Source organism: Melozone crissalis, unplaced genomic scaffold (genome assembly GCF_028551555.1).
Source record: "Melozone crissalis strain CALT ecotype California unplaced genomic scaffold, PUWL_Pcris_2 ptg000017l_1, whole genome shotgun sequence".
In the NCBI taxonomy this organism is placed as follows: domain Eukaryota; kingdom Metazoa; phylum Chordata; class Aves; order Passeriformes; family Passerellidae; genus Melozone; species Melozone crissalis.
In genome coordinates this window covers 10,867,833-10,884,278 of record NW_026535795.1, presented here as the reverse complement: position 1 = coordinate 10,884,278, position 16,446 = coordinate 10,867,833, and the positions used below count along the sequence as shown (strand labels likewise).

The 16,446-nt window shown below is 49.9% G+C and overlaps 1 protein-coding gene across 1 annotated transcript; it reads right to left on the bottom strand.

The window, feature by feature from the left end:
- Positions 1 to 1,326: 1,326 nt before the first annotated feature.
- Positions 1,327 to 13,993, bottom strand: SGK2 (serum/glucocorticoid regulated kinase 2). Its single transcript, XM_054274591.1, has 14 exons — positions 13,810 to 13,993; positions 9,805 to 9,874; positions 8,599 to 8,656; positions 8,097 to 8,146; positions 7,455 to 7,512; positions 6,799 to 6,882; positions 6,350 to 6,481; positions 5,415 to 5,527; positions 4,912 to 4,948; positions 4,268 to 4,354; positions 2,890 to 2,985; positions 2,462 to 2,617; positions 2,004 to 2,093; positions 1,327 to 1,797 (listed from the first exon to the last, which is right to left on the bottom strand). Exons 1-14 carry the CDS (start codon positions 13,991 to 13,993, stop codon positions 1,642 to 1,644), a joined length of 1,371 nt encoding a protein of 456 aa, XP_054130566.1. The 3' UTR covers positions 1,327 to 1,641.
- Between the last annotated feature and the right edge of the window lie 2,453 nt (positions 13,994 to 16,446).

Genomic DNA, 16,446 nt, shown 5'->3' with positions numbered 1-16,446 from the left:
CCTCCCTCAGCCCCAGTCCGCGCCTGTCAGGGCTCGGCGCAGTCCCGCGGTCCTGAGCTCCTCTTCGGGTTTCTGGGCCTTTGACTTTGCTTGTGTCAAAAATCCCAATCCTGACAACTGCAGGTTCGTCCCTGTGAGGGTGGAGATGCCCTGGCACAGGGTGGCCAGAGGAGCTGTGGCTGCGCCTGGAGTCCTGAAGTGTCCAAGGCCCGGCTGGATGAGGTTTAGAGCAGTCGAAGGTATCCCTGCCCCTGGCCTTTAAGATCCTCAACCCTTCCATGATTCTGTGATCAGCTTAAATTAGGGAATTCCTCTTTAATTTAAACGCAGCAGTGTTAGTCACTTTCTGCATACAGCCCCATATTCTCCAGCCCAGCACAAGGCAAACAGCCTCCTTCCCCTCTTATCCAGGACACCCAGAGAAGCACATGAGTATTTGCAACTTTAATATAAACCATGTCATATTTCCAATGACTTCAGCATATACAAGATAGAGCCTGATAAAAAAAAAAAAAAAAAAAAAAAAACAACCCACAAACCAAAACACACAGTTGTACCAACACAAAGTTCCCCATAGCACAAGCATCACACAGATTTTAGAAAGCCCCCTGTTTATCCCCGTGTTGCTCTGAGCCCCCTCTCCTCCCCACAGCAACAGCACAGAACAGCTTAAAAAGAAATGTGGGAAGTGACATTTAATGACTACACCAGCTTTTAAATTAAGGCAGAATAAATAACTGTTCCACATTTTCAGGTGAGTGCTGGAGCATGGCCACCACTCATTGTTCACTGCCCTGTGCTCATCACAGTAGTGTTGGTGTGCTTGGGGCAGGTCAAGCACAGGCTGTGAAAGCACCCTCACCCCCAACCAGAGTTCAGCTATAAAGTTATTTTTATTTTTCCAAGCAACTCCATCTCTTTCTCCACCCCTCCCTTGATCTGGGATTTTCCTCCTACACATTGGCTCCTCCATCACAGCCTCGTTGTTGCTTCAGTAGCATCCCAATCCTGGGCCAGAAAGATAATCCACTCATTTGAGGAGATCAGACTGGCATGAAAGGCCACAGTGCAGTTCAGGACTTAAAAATCTGCAGCTCCCTTTGGAACAAAAACTGATGAACAGAGTTTTTCACTTGGCCCAGGATGACCAGCTGGAGTGACAGAGTAAGGGAAGGAAGCCACTGTTCATGGTGATGTGAAGAGTTTGCTTTTCTGTTGAGGGCTTTGAGAAAGACATTGGGCATAGCTGGGCATAGCTCCACAAAAGAAAGTAAAATAAATGTGTCCAGTTACAGGGACGTGTCTGTTATGTGAATGATGGCACATACCTCAACCATAAATATAACCACAGAGTGAATACAATTCTGCCAAGTAGCACAAGACACTCAGGGAAAATCATAGTCAGTGTCGCACTTTCTCTGAGAGGGAAACATTCATTTAGGGACAAAATCCACCAAACAGCAAAAATTAAGAGCTCTGTTCCATCCCAGCCAGTTAGTGTGTTAGTGCCAACTTCCTTAAACCATGAGCAAAGGACAGTACCAAACCTCTCAAAAGGAAAAAAAACCAAAAAAAAAAAAAAAAAAAAACACCATAAAACCCATTCATTTAAAATATGGCTTGACAAAGCCTTTGTAAAACTTAAATGTCCTCTTCAGTTGGTGCATATGAAAATCCTAAAAATGCATCTGAGGCACTGGAGCTGCTGGCTGCCAGGTCAGGCGTGCGGGTGATGGAGGCAGAGATGGCTTCCTGGGTGAACTCAGGATCAAAGTGCCGCAGATCAGCTGGGCCAGCCTAAGCCAAGGAGCAGAGACTCAAATCATTGAGGGAGCACACCCAAACCAAACCCTTGTGTTCAGACAGCCCAACACAGCTGCTCTTTCAAAAGAGCCATCACCACTACATCTCCAGGTCCCAACCCACACCTCAGAACCCTCAGCATCAGTGGGAGATATTTGGAGAGGATCCCTTCTGTAAAACAGACAGAGTTACCCACTTACCACATTGGGGTTGAATGGAGGAGTAATCCTCTTGTGATATAAATCATCCCAGTTTATTGGGCTGAAGAATACGTGGCTCTTAATTTCAAGCTGTACAGAAAGCAGGAAGGAAAAGTCAATTTTCTGCCAATCTTCATTTTCCGGCACCTGGTCTCACAGCTTTAAGTAGTTAACTTGAAGTTACCACATACTCATATCCACAAATCCTTAATACATGAGGGTCCTGATCCAGGAATCCCCCAAGGGAAATGACCCATCACACACTGGTGTCCTTAGCTGGCCACCTCCCCTCTCCCTTTGGAAATCCAAGTCAACCCCATGTGTTCCTTGTAGGAGGCTGAAGGGACAGACTGTGTGGGAGGGCTTTTCCAAGGCAGTGCTGTTCTGAAAGAAATGCTCAGAATAGAAATTTCCCCATCCATCCTCCCTCCCTCCTGCTCATAGTGAAGGCCACCTACAAAGTCTGTTTTGGCACCCAGCCTCCTCTTCTGGTCCTTGTGGAGAAGTCCCTGAAGGATGTCACAAGCTGCCACAGTCTTGGTTCCTTGGATCTGTAGTGGCTTGTGCAGAATGTTGTCATACATCTGAGACACATCCCGGCTGTAAAAAGGAGGCTAATTTGAAAGAGAGGAGAAGCAGCCAGGTAAAACATGAGATACCAGAAGGAGCCACACATTGCAGGTCAAAATGAGTCCTGCAGTGAGAATATGGGGGAGACCTGCCACACCTCTGCTTGAAAGGGCAGTGGTAGGATTGGACCAGATCATTAATTCAGGATTTAGTTTTCTATCAAGTGCCTCAATGAGCACCAGACCAACCTCACACCACAGCTTTTGCAAATCAAATTTCTACTATGCAAAGTGAACCAGCCCATTTCCAAACTCACCAGTCCAAAGAGCATTTCATAGAGGACAGCTCCTAGGCACCACCAGTCTACTGTCCTGTCATAGGGCTGCTTCTTTAGCACCTCGGGAGCCAGATACTGGGAAGTCAGAAGGAAATATTGGAGTCAAATTATAAAGGAAGGGCTTTGCCTTTCTTAGTCCTAAACCTGGCTGCAGCTCAAGTTGAGCAAATGCATTAAGAATAGCACAGATGCTGTTCCTAGTATTATCTAATAAACTCTCCACTTGCTTTGGAGCAATGGGCTTGAGAGACACCTACCAAAGCCTTCAAGATACCCTTGCAGGCTACAGGAGGTTCTCTTCCTTGAGAAGACTTCTACAAGCATTTGGTACCTGCCACAATTCAGCCAGCAATCCTGTCCCACTAGGAGACAACACACCTCTAAAAAAACTCCTGGTATTTAGAAAAAGCTGCAGTTTTCAGCCCAAATAAGTCTGTCCAAAGCAGCAAAACTACTAAGAGCCACCATAGAGGAGCAACAGGCAAGAATTTGAGCAGTCTGCAGAACAGTTCACCACAGAATTATCTCTGTGTAGTATCAGGCTCTGTCTAGAACAGGAAAACACCAACACACACCAGAACTAGAAAACAAAGCTCAAACATTGCTGCTTGGTTCATGCTGTGCTGTTGCTTAAGTGAAACCTCACTGAAAAAGAAGGGAAATTCCTGCCCACATCTGCTGAGCTTCAATGCTGAAAGGTGTCATGTTTACAGACCCTTTGCCAAGCTGCCTGGGGACAGCAGCAGGACAGGTACATTACCGAGGCTGAAGTGCTACCAAAATCCCCAGGCTCAGTAAGAAGCAGGCAAAAAAGCCTCCAAGAAGCCAGACTGGAAATAGGTTTTCACAAAACTCAGTTGGAGTGCACTGGAGGAAAGGCATTTCCTCCCCTCTGAGCAGTGTTTGCATTCCAGGGGGAGCCTGCTCCCCTGCTCTGCACAGTGAATTCTGCAGCTCCTGTGTGCACCAAGGACACAGAGGAGAGCACAGCAAGGTCCTGTGCGTGCCAGTACCAGCAGGCTCCTTGTTCTGCACCACTGAGGTCTCAAAGAAGGTAAACAACCAGCAATCCTGCTCCCAGGGACAAGGTTGTCTCCATTCCCCAGCTATTTTCACAAGCCTAGCCACCTCCAAGTGCAGAAACTCCTGCCCCAATAGCTCATTCATACTCCAAAATTTCTGTGTTGTTACAGGTAGCTGTCTCTGCTGGGTAGGGAAGGCCTTATCTGAGCTCCAGCTTCAGGCTGACAGCCTCAGAGAGCCCATATTTTTTTGAGGTGTCACATAAGCCCAAGACCCAGAGCACCAAGTGCTGAAGGTTTCCAGCCCCCAGGTCTCAGCAAAGCCCCAGCAGTACCTCAGGAGTGCCACAAAAGGTAGAAGTTGTCTCCTCTTGCTCCATTCCTTCTTTGCAGAGTCCAAAGTCTGTCAATACTATGTGTCCCTAAAGAAAAGAGAAATTTTATCTTGTCCTAATCTTTATGTAGAGGGGACAGAATTTCCAAGTATTCGCCTATGCATTACATCTCGTATGAGTTTTGGTTCCCCACTGCTCATCTGCCTCCCCTCCCTCCCTTTATATTCATCCTATAGTACAGGTACTGGAGCCTGTAGAAAAATACAGTCTCAATTTCTTATTTTTTACTTGTCTACAGCTAGATAGCCATGAGGAGCTCCAGCACTGCTGTGATTTTCTGCTGCTTTATCCCAGAGACAATTTAGGTAACAGTCACCACCAGGGTTGCAGCAGTGACCTGCTCTTCACCACCCTGATCTCCTCCACAGGTCAGGTCCCAGTTTCTGGGAATGAGCCCCAAAACCATGGAATTCTTCAGAGGGCAAGCCCTCTCACTCCCCCAGGATCTGCACAGAAGTGCAGTGGGGCAGACAGACAAAATCCATGCCATGCCATCAACTATAGTCCAGCTTGCAGAGCCACAGCCCTCTGCTTGTGGTCCTGATGTTTTTAAAGCCAGAAGACAGCCCAAGCTGTGAGTATACCTGGCAATCCAGGAGGATGTTCTCAGGCTTTAAGTCCCTGCAAGACAAAGTGCTGTTTGAGCAGATTTGACCAGATATTTAAAAAACATGGATCTGAAACAGCATCAGCTATGAACAGGAGCTAACAAAGCCTCCCAATCCAGATCAGCAAGACCTTCCCAACTGCAGACTCCCATCAGTATACATACATGGAAACAAAAAACTTATGTTTCTGCTTTCACACAGGATCAGGTGTTAGCTTGCATTTCCATGCATAAATTGTTACTGAGGGATGATTTCTTACTTATTGAGCCATGTTTATTTTAGGTCTTTAAACTTAATACCCTCAGAGTGATACTGGGAAGGGGAAAGAATGGTTTACTGCCCATCAGGTCTTGCAGGGGAAAGTGTCAGCAGCACAGTCTTGTCTGGGCTAGGATATTCTTCAGCTACTCCACTCCTGCATTTCACCTCCCCAGTGAATCCCTTTCCCTGCCAGGGCAGGCTTGGAGCCCCTGCCTTACCTGTAGATGATGTTTAGGGAATGCAGGTACCCAATGGCACTGGCCACTTCTGCAGCGTAGAACCGGGCCCGGGGCTCACGGAAACAGCGCTCCCTTTGCAAGTGGAAGAAGAGCTATGGGAAGGTGAGAGGGTTGATCATGTCTCTAAATAAATGAAGGCTAATCTGGAACAAGGCTGAAAGCCAGCTACATGAGTGAAAAGTGATTTGTAGCAGGTAGCACACTAACAGGATTAAATAAACCCAAGCCAAGTGAATTTAAGCAATACAAACACCTTTATAGAAATTGTTTCATTTCTCCTCCTCATCATTCACAAAAGTTAATTATTAATACTCAAGCCATTCATCATCTCCTGACCTGGTTAAGCTCCTAGCTTACTACAACCCACAGGCTGATTACAGTGGTAGTACAGCCATGAGAAGTGATACGTGCAGAGAGCTGAACATGCCAAGATCCCCAACATGAGCTTGATTTTAGCAAGATATCCACCTTAACAATATATCCCAGCCACTTTCAGATAGCATAGAAAGACAGCTGAGAAAAGTAAGCTTCTACAGGACAGAAAAAGTCTAGAAAGTTGTAATGGCATCACTCCTAAGCACTAGGCATGGATCCAGAGCTGGCCCACAAAGGGGTTTCCCTGAACCTCACCAATGCCAGTATTTCCCATATTCTCCATAGAATTTTACAGTGCCCCAATTCCACTTTTCTCAGAATCTTTACTTTTGGAATCATCTGACTCAAGTCATAGCCAGCAAGATCTTGACTGAATTTACAGGTGGAGTATCCTGCCAGGTATTCCTGGCTGCTCCTTGCCAGCAGTCAAAACATCATCCCTCAGCATCATTGTCCTCTGACAAGAAATTGTTTTAAATAAAGCAGCATGTTTGTGAAGGACCAGAAAGGATTAAAACAAAGCCTGTGAGCGCACTCACCTCTCCTCCATTTACATAGTCAAGCACAAAGTAAAGCTTCTCTGAGGTCTGGAAGGAATAGTGGAGTCCCACAAGGAAGGGGTGCTTGACATTTTTCAGGAGCACGTTGCGTTCTGCCATGATGTGGTTTTGCTATCAAGAAGCAGACAAGGCGTTAAGGATTCAGGCAAGGATCCAGCCCAGCCTGTCCTAAGGGCTCACTGATGCTTTCAAAGCAGGTGGAGGCTGGGAGCCCACGAGGGTCATTTTCAGCCCCAAAAAGAGAACCACTCCCTCCTATCTGACTTAATTTATCTCTGTTCTTTTGTTCTCATGGCACAGCCAGATCCACGTTAATGGATTTTTAAGTTGTGAACTGCCTACCTGAATGCCAGGTACTTCAATTGCATTACCCAGAGAGCCCATACACCAACCACGATTTCCAGAACAGCCCAGGAGAGCAGACATACCTCCTTTTTCTTGAGAATGGTTTTCTTATGTAAGACTTTGACTGCATAAAAGGTCCCGTCACACTTGCGTTTGGCCAGGAGAACCTGCAACAGAAGGTCCTGGTCACAGCTGTCTCACCTTGGTCAGTGTGTCCTCATTAGCTCAACACTCTTGCGAGTGATTATATACAGAAAACTAGTTTAGAGGGCCAGCTACAGTGTTTTAAAAGACCAAGCTCCAGCCCTCTCAATTCCCAGCACTTTTTCATTGCCAGAAGAAAAGCACTCGATATCTCCACATATATCCCCTAGACACCCAATAGAAAATAGTTTTGGAGCATTTATGGGCAGTCCCATTTAAAGAATCCTGCCTGTCTCCATGGTTTCTCTGGAGATCTTTTGCTGAACAAGTTTGCAACTTATTTTGAATCAAGCACTGCTCTTTACCATCACCACCCTGAGCATGAAACACCTCACTCTTCAGTCCTTAGAGAGGTTGAAGGGCCTTAAAGTAGAATGTATCAGTGTCTCAGGTTTTATTTAATCTCAGTCCCACTCAGGCCAAACACCTCAGGAGAGGTGCAAGCAAAGGACACAGCCAGAAATTCCTTCAGCAACACATTTTCCTGCCAAGCTGCCTCCAAACAGCTACAGCCCACCTGCACAAGCCCACTTACTTTTCCAAAGCTTCCTTTGCCAATAACCTTCAGGAAGTCAAAGTCTGTCGGCTTGGCACTGTTGGGCAAGAATGAAACAAGTTAATGTTTCTGGGAGAGAAACATGCAACAGTAACACCAGCTTCCAAGCAGAGATCCTGCTTAGGAAAAAGAGTGTTTGTGGAAGGGATTAAAGGGCGTTGGTGGGTGACCCTCGCTCCGAGGCAGCTCAGGATTCACACTGTGTGTGTCAGGGCACCCTGCAGAGCACCAGCAACCCCTCAGCAGCCAGGCAGCAGCAGGGACAGCACCTGCAAGGACTAAGGGATGCCCTTACAGGGGATACAGTTTGTGCCTGTTTCTAGAGAAAGATAATCAGGAAGCCAGCAGTGACAAGGAAGAGCTTCCCTTACTACCTCTCAAAAGAAAAGGGACAAGGGGCTGCAGACGTGGCCAGGAGAGGATGATTATGATAAGTACCAGCTACAGCTCAGTCTTGGAAGCTGGTGCATTGGTGGCACATGTGGTGTTAAAGGCTGAGAAATGTAAAATGTAACTGTCCAGACTCTGCAGACACCACCCTGGGACACACAGGGATCATCTGTATCCCCCTACCAAATCTCTCCACACTCCACACCCTACCTGGCTTTGCAGGGAGCTTACTTGGGGTTAGCAGAAGGTCCGAGGTTGATGTTGTCAGTTGGCATTGAAGGCTAGAGAAGATAACAAGAATTTTAGTCACAAGGACTGTGCTGCAAGTTGGGTTTTCCCTTCCTCAACACAGCAACCCTCACACAGAGCCAGTAATAAACCCCCAGTCGATACTTCAGCAAACATTTAAGGTCTCTTTAGATGTCTTTATGCAGATCCAGCACCACAGAGCTGCAGCCTCTCTTCCCAAAGACAAGGGGATGCATACACACACGCACACCTGCTCTTCCTCCTGCTCCCTAGGAACCTTACTGTCCCCAGACTCTGGGAACACCATGCCTTGTCCCAAAGGGCTTCCCTGCTGTTTTTCCCCACCCAGCATCACCCACAGGACAGGGCAGCAGCAAGACTCCCAGCAGGCTAACACAGACTCTTCTTCTTGTTCTTCATCTAAAGGCACCAGCCCCCTTTGTCCCAAAGGTGAGGATTTGCTTGTTCAGAGCCATGATCTCACCTGGCTGCTTTTGTCTGGGCTCCGGGAGCGATCCATTAAAAAAACAACTCGCTCAGCACTTGGGAAAAGAAGAGGAAATCAATGTTGAGTCCAAAATCCAAGAGAGAAACAGCTTCACACAGTTAACTTGCAGGGGAGTAGTGCAAACCCCAGTGTGTGCACCCCTTCTATCACAGAGGGCTCAGCTGAGCTCCCCAGCACTGCTACCCACAAAGGGTGGGATACCCACACTCTGGGGGAGGCAGGGAATGGTGTGTGCTGACAGGAGATTAGGGAAGCAGGGTTCCTGGGTGAACAAGCTTATCTAATATTGGTCCCCAACTCCCAATAACAGAAACTGCACAAGCACATGAGGGCCAGAACAGCCCCAGCAGCACCAGGCCAGGAGAAGTCACAGCTCTCCAGGCAGAGATGCAGCCCCCTCCTCACTGCACAGGGATGCTGCAGCCCAGTGAGTGTCCCCACAGGGCAGCCAGGAGAGTCCAGTTAGGTCCAGGCACCACGGTCCATGGGGCTGGCAGCCCCAGAGGCCCCTCCCCAGGCCAAGTCAGGGATGTTGACATTGCAGGGAAGAGGAGCTGCCAGGGCAGGCTTGGTGAGCAGAGGCATTAAAGAGCTCTTGTCTGCCTGGTGCAGCTTTTGCTGGGGCTGGAGAAGCCAGACTTGAACACTCATTGGTTCAGATCCATCCTGCCTGAACATCACTGGGGATGGGTGAGCCTTGCCTCAGGGATTCCTCCCTTTGATTTTAAGGGTTCCTGTATGCTCTTTGCAAAAGCCAGAATTAAGATAACATGAATAAACAGCTCTGCTCCCTTCTCCCCTGCCCCAGAGAGCTTAGACCCCCCCCCCCCAGCCCCACCACAGTATATCTGCTCTGAAGGTTCTCATCCCCACAGCCACCCTCTGTCCCACCCCTCCCAAAAAGGGAGCCCAGAGACCCCACATCTCACCTGTGGGTGCTCCCACTCTCTGCCCCCACACACCACCAGGCACAGACCCCCAGCCATCCCAAAGAATCCCCTCCTGCACAGCCAGGCTGGGCATGGCAGGAGCTGCCAGGCAGCAGCGGATGCTGGCAGCTGTGCCAGGGACTGCCCACATCTGCCCGGTGCCAGCCAGCTCCATCCACCAGCCAGCCAGCACAGGGGTTATCAGCTGAGCTGTTAAAGGGCTCCCATCCCACTGGGAGGGGTTCATACTCACTATGAGCAGAGCCTGGAGCCAGAGGCCTTGATGGTTTGTTCTATCCTCTCCCGGCCGTGCCTGATGAGTTCTGTGAGCAAAGTTGGAGCCCCGAAGCCGATTAGCTGGCAGCGTGATCACAAGTGCACAGAGGCACATTTGTTCTTCACTGACCTTGCTCTTCTCTCCACAGCCGCCCTCCTCCCCCTTCCTCACATACCAAAATAACCAGGAAATTATAGGAACCAGGACATCTTCCCTCCCAGCCTCACCAGGAGCCCTCAATAGCTCACAGGACAGGCATGAGTGCCACAAAACAGACAGCCTCTCTGGTGGCCGAGGGGATCAGGCTGAAGCACCACTGTCAAGCCTTTCAGAGCCACCCCTGTGTCCCCAGGGGGGACAAGGAGAGTGCTTACAAGGATGAGGTTGTACCGGGATACGTCACACGCTTGGCACATCCACTGTCCCTTCCATTCAGGGCTCTGTGAGTAATTAGGGACGTGAATGAAACCTTTCAGGCCCTGCAGGAGGTAAGCCAGCACACACACATCACAGCAGTGGCTTGCCCAAGGACACAGCCAGTGCCAGAAGCTGGGATTCCCACCATGGAGCATCCCTGCTGCTCAGCTGTGCAGGCAGTTGCCACCTCTCATCATCATCATCACCTCTCCCTTCACAGAGAGGAAGCCCTGAGCCTGCTGCACAGGCTGAGCCAGAGGGAAGCCCAAGGAGTGCAGCCTGTACAGAGGAGTTCCTTGTTTTTCTTGGGGGCAGATAGCAAAAGTATTTCAGGACTCAGTTTTACTCCTCAGTTCTGCCACTGAAGGGAAAGCAAGAATCAAAACATTCACAGAAATGTGTCTTTCCTTTCCCATCTAAAAAGAAGGGGCTTTGTAGACACAAGCAAGCTGCCATCCTGGAATAGCTCTTCTACAGACCAAGGAATGGGCAGCACCAACTGCCAGAACCCATCTCCCTGGGCAAGAATTTTGTAGGACAATTAGTTTTGAGGCAAACAAGCCCATAACAGAGCCCTTCCTGCATGGATTTTGGATCTGCCAGGCAGGGGGTTCTGGAACTCCTGAGAGCCCCTGAGCTGGCCCCACCAGCAGATCTGGGATTTGGGGGCAGCTCTGATGAGCAGCCAAAAAACTAAGCTGTGGGTTTAGAGTTTCTGAATGGGTAAGAAAGGCAAAGGGAATTTAAAGCAGAGCCAACAAACCACGCAGAGGGAGAACTTACAACATCAGACAGGTCTGTGAGCCCCTGACCTTGTCCATAGTTTGCCCTGCAGCAAGTCCAAGATCCTGTCCCAGCTGGCAGCCACCAGCAGGGACAGCATGCAGGCAGCACCCAGACAGATCAAGCCCCATCTCCTCCCACTGGGCACAGTCCTTTCCCTGCCAGCCTGGCTCTCCCAGGGCTGCTGAAGGTCACCCAGCACCTGCCTCAGGGCAGTGTCTGCCTCACGGGCTGCTGCACAGGCTGGGCAGATGTCACAGACATCTTTTATGAAAAATCCTTTCCTTAGGATTTTTCCTCCTGAGAAGCTGAGAGGCCTCAGAAACAAAATGTAAACAATGGTTATCTGCTGCTGTGGAATGCAACAGGTGCATCTGTGATTGGTCCATGTTGGATGTTTCTAATTAATGGCCAATCACAGTCAGCTGGCTCAGACAGAGTCCAACACAGAGCCTTTGTTATCATTCTTTCCTATTCTATTCTTAGCTAGCCTTCTGATGAAATCCTTTCTTCTATTATTTTAGTATAGTTTTAATATGACATATATCATAAAATAATAAATCAGCCTTCTGAAACACGGATTCAGATCCTTGTCTCTTCCCTCACCCAAGAACCCCTGTGAACATGGTCACAGGCAGATTCACAGCAGAGGGACACCACTGCTGCAGTCTCTGAGCAGACAGCACTCCCTGGAGGATCCAGGCCTGGGAGGAGGTTGGCACAGGGCACAGAGGGGTGTGTGTGGGCAAGCCCCAAGCTGCACATGGCAGCAGTGGGGCGAGGAGCGAAGGTTCCCACCCCTGCTCAGGAGTCTCTTGCCAGAGCAACCCAACCTAGCACCTCACTCCTGCTTGCTGCCTGCAGCTCCATCAGATGGTACAGCACATTTCCTCTGAATCTGAAGCCTCACAAGCTCAGGTTTGGCCTCAGGGCCACCTTGCAGCCTCTGTTCTGATCCTAGACTCAGGAGAAATAATGACTGAGGCTCAGATGGACATATCACAGCTTGGGCATCTTGGAGAGCACATGGGCAACCATGGAAACACATCTATGTGCCCTGGAGGTATTTACAGGATGCAGGACAAGTTCCTGACTCGCTCCAAGGGGCTTGGACAAGCCTGTTTTAGCAACCTGCAGCTACACAGGAGCCCCTTCCAGCCTGGCAGCCCATTCATGCCTCCCTCCACCAGCCCTGTTCTGCTCCAGTGCCTCTTTGCTGGAAGTGAAGCCACTGAACAAGTCCCTGTTGACCAAGGGCAGCCTTTTCCAGCACAGCTTTTTCATTAAAGGGACTTGCTCTGAGGTTAAAGTCTGGCACTGAAGTACCATACCCATTTATAGGATGTGTATATCCCCACCCCACATCACTTTCTATACAGGTTCAGAGCCACCTTCCCCAGCCCAAGCCCACCTTCAAAACCAGGTTAGTTTGTGGTTTAAATCTCACAAGCAGTCAAGCAGGCTTTTCCTTATCACTAACAAACCCTACTCCCCTAAAGCAGAAAGATTTCCTGAGCGCACACACTGAACAACAGAAGCAGAAATAGGTCATGGAGATATGCTGGAATCCTTGGTTATCCATGCCCGGCTGCATCCCTCCTCGTGCCTGCTGGTGCAGCATGGATGCTCCAGGGCCACAGAGAGCATTGGCAAGCAAGTCTAGGAGTTCCCCAATATCACAGCGCTATTACACAGCAGGAACACAGACCCCTGCACCCCACTCCCCCCTCCTCAAACACCATTCCACCCCAACTCCCAGCCACAGGCACTCCCCAGGCAGGGAGCAAGCACTCACTCACACAACAGAGAGCTGCTACTTCCAAGTTGGAGCAGTTTCTGCACTCAATCCCCCCCCAGCACACATCCCTCAGTAACATACGTTTGCTTCCCAGCAGAGCACGAGCAGCTCCCTGTTCCTCGCACAGTTCTGGCAGTGGTGACCCACATTCCCATGCCAGCCCAGCGTTATTTGCTACAAACACATTACTAATGCAAGGCGTACCTTGCACGGAGACACAACCTCACAGCCTCGTCATCCGCGGGCTGCTCCCGCCTCCTCCCCGATGTCACCGCTCTCGGCAGCCTCCCCTGCCTAACCTACATTGCAAACCCCTCCGAGGCAGTCCCTCATCCCCTCCTGCTCTGGGAAGGGCTGGCTGCCAGCCTGGAGAGGCCTGGAAGGGACAGCAGGTGATGCTGGGCAGGAAACTCAGAGTTTGGAGGGGTAGGGGTGAGGGACAGGCACCCACAGGTTTCACCCAGCACAGGGGCTGCTCTCAGCTAAAGGGGGAGATGCCCCAGTTTCAGCTCAGAGAGGAGCAGGGAGGGAGGTGGGAGATTCCTGCAAACACGTGCCTTTACTAGGGGAAAAAAAAAAAAAAAAAGGGCTCAAGTTTTCCCCTGCTACAGATCTAAGAGATAGCTGCAAGCTAGTTCTGAACTCCACTTTCATCCCCATTGAGACACTACAGCAAGTCCAGGAAGAGGTTAGGAAAGACTTTAAAGAACTTCTGCATTTCAGGGAGCTTTCTTAGCCAGCCTCTAGAGACCTACTGGCTTGTCCAATTTTCTCCTGCAGATCCTGTTCCCTACACCCCAGGGACACTGCAAAACAGAGCAGGAACCCAGCCAAGCAGCCCTGGCTCAGGGCAAGCTGGAGACAACCAATCCTTGAAATTTTAGGGAAAAACTACATGCAGAACTCAAAGAAAACAGCAGGTGGCTAAAGCTTGAAGCACTTCACACAAAAAGAATTCTGTGAAAACAAGTCATCAAACATACCTGGGAGCTCCTCTCCCAGAGGCTGAGTCCTGAAGCATGGGAAGCAGTCCATGAGCACTGAGCACAGAGACCTCTCATTGCCCACACTCCCCATGCCTGCACCAGCCCACCCTGCCAGGACAGGAGCCCAAAGCTCCTTCCTAAAACCCAACGGGGAAGAGCTTTGTTTCCTGCAGCAGCTCATTTAACCACAACCACCAACTCTCCAGAACAATCAGACCACTGCTGGTACCTCACTGCAGCACTTTAAATAGAGCAGGAAAAGCTGACCAGCTGCAAGAGATGGAGAAACACCTGCTAGCTGTACCCAAGGAGTGAGAAATTAGGTGGGAGGGATAACTATAGGTGGGGAGGAAGAGGTGCAGGTGGTGTGTGGAAGCAAATTGCAGCCTGGCAGGCAGCTCAGGTGTTCTGAATGATTTTTTACAAGTCAGCTGGAAATTTGTCCTCTGTCCAGTCATTTGGAGAAAGGTCAAAACTAACATTTGGTTCAGGTCAAACCCTGAAGAAACTGCTTTTTACAGTGGCCTGGGGACCCTGGAGGGCTGCAGCCAGGGCAGCCAGGCTGGTGCTTTGCAGCCCTGCTAACTGCAAACATCAAACATGGGGAGCCTGGTGATTTGAGAGACCAGAGACTGAGCTCTGAGCAAAAGGGGACCTGGGAGAAGGGCTGGTGTCTTCTCTTTCTTTAATAAATATAAATCAGTCGCTTTTTCTTCCATTGTAGTTTCCTATTAAAATTTCCCTGTGTGCAGCTGCAGCAGCAGGAAAGCAGCTCCTGGAGCAATGTCAGTGCTGGGTGCAAGGAGGTAAAAGCCAGGCTGTGGCAGCATTCCCTGTGGGAAGCAGAAGGTCTGGCCACCATGGGATATGTCCCCAGATTACAGCTACCAGGGGGAGATCATCAGGAACATTTGATGTGCTTCATACCATGTGTAAAGAGGGAGGGGGAACAGCATTTTGCTTGAAATATTACCTTTTTTCAGGTCAAAAGCTTTTTGCTCAGCCAATATTCTCAAACTATCAGCATTGACATCCTTTAAGAAGATCCTTTGTTCTTCTTTTCTCCGTCTTTGCCTCCACTTGCATTGAAATGGTCAAATTTCAGAATTATTTTACTAGTTACATTTTCTTAAACTTACATTTTCCAGTCAGTGCCTTCTGCTTTTGTTTCTTTAACGAAAATCTCGGTGTTATCAACAAAACCTACTTGATTTTAATTTCCATGGAAAAAGACATCTTTAATTAAAAACCCACTTTTTATCTAAAGAAGAACACAGCAGGAGGATCCTGTAGGGAAAAATTTAACAGCTAAAATGCATAAAACACCTAATCTGATGACAGCTAGTGATGGACAAAGTGATGTTGGGTCAGTTTTGTCCATCCTACCCCCTCTGTGATGATCACTGACCCTCCAGGCTGGGTGTCACTCAGGGCCAGGTGGGCAAAGGTGCCACCTCTGTGTGTGTCCCATGGATGCCAGGCTCCCTGCAGCCCTTGCTGGGCAGGCTGAGCCCATCTGGAGCCCACCAGGAAGGCTCTGGAGCCCAGCACTTGTGGGAGACCAGGGGGAAGCTTCTCCATGCTGTCACCATGCCCAGGGCTCAGTGGCCCCGTGCCACCCAGCAGCATTACCTTTTGTCTTGCCCAGGGCAGTGTGGGAGGGCTCCATCCAGGCCACAATCATAAGCCAGCCAAGATAATCTCCTCTCCTTGCAGCTGGGGCAGGAATTCAGCTGCTGGCTCCGGGTGTCCTCGGGAAGCAGAGCACACAGATGTTCCTGTCTGCAAAGGTGAAGGGCACAGGAGTGAGAGCCCAGACAAATCTTTGGGTGCAGCACTGGCTGACTGACAGACAGACAGCTCTGGGACATGGGGACAGCTCCTGAGCCTTGTCTGGGCAGCACCCACCCAGTCTGGTGATTACTGGGGGCTCTGTCATCACCCCAGTGACAAAGCACTTTGGGACTGGCAGACAGAGGGAATGGAGGAGAGCTGAGAGGTTTGGCTCCTGTAACACAGAAGAAATTTACCCAAAGCATGGTAAATTCATGTTGGGAGAGGATTTGGGGTTTAGAGGCTTCTGAGGAGCTGAAACCCATTTTCACCCTGCCTGTACCCAGGGTGAGTGCCCTGACACCAGCAGCTCCCTAGCACAGGAGCAAACATTCCCTGGAAGCACAGGGACACATGGCCCGTGGGTGAACCCCACGGGCAGGTCCTGTCAGAAATTCAACATCAGACACCTGGGGCAGCTGCAAAGGGCTCTGCCTGTGGAGCCCTGTGACTCTCCCTGGAGAGGGTGAGCAGTTGTCACCATGATGACACGAGTGGGACAGGCAGGAGTGAGCAGAGTCGTCCTCCTGCCCATGTGTAAGAGGTGAGTCTTTGCCCTTTCCCTGTCCTGTGTGCCCACAGCCAGGCCCTCCTGCAGCAGCTTTTGTCCCTCACCCATCATTGCCTGTGCCCATGGCAGGACACCCTAGTGCCACACTGAGGGGACTTGTGAGTGTGGGAGCACTTGGGGCACACACATCCCACAGGCACGTGTCCCTGCAGGTGCCAGCAGGGTAACCATGGCCCCTTACAGCAGCACTGACCTTGGCCCATTCCCCTGCCCAGAACTCACACACTGCT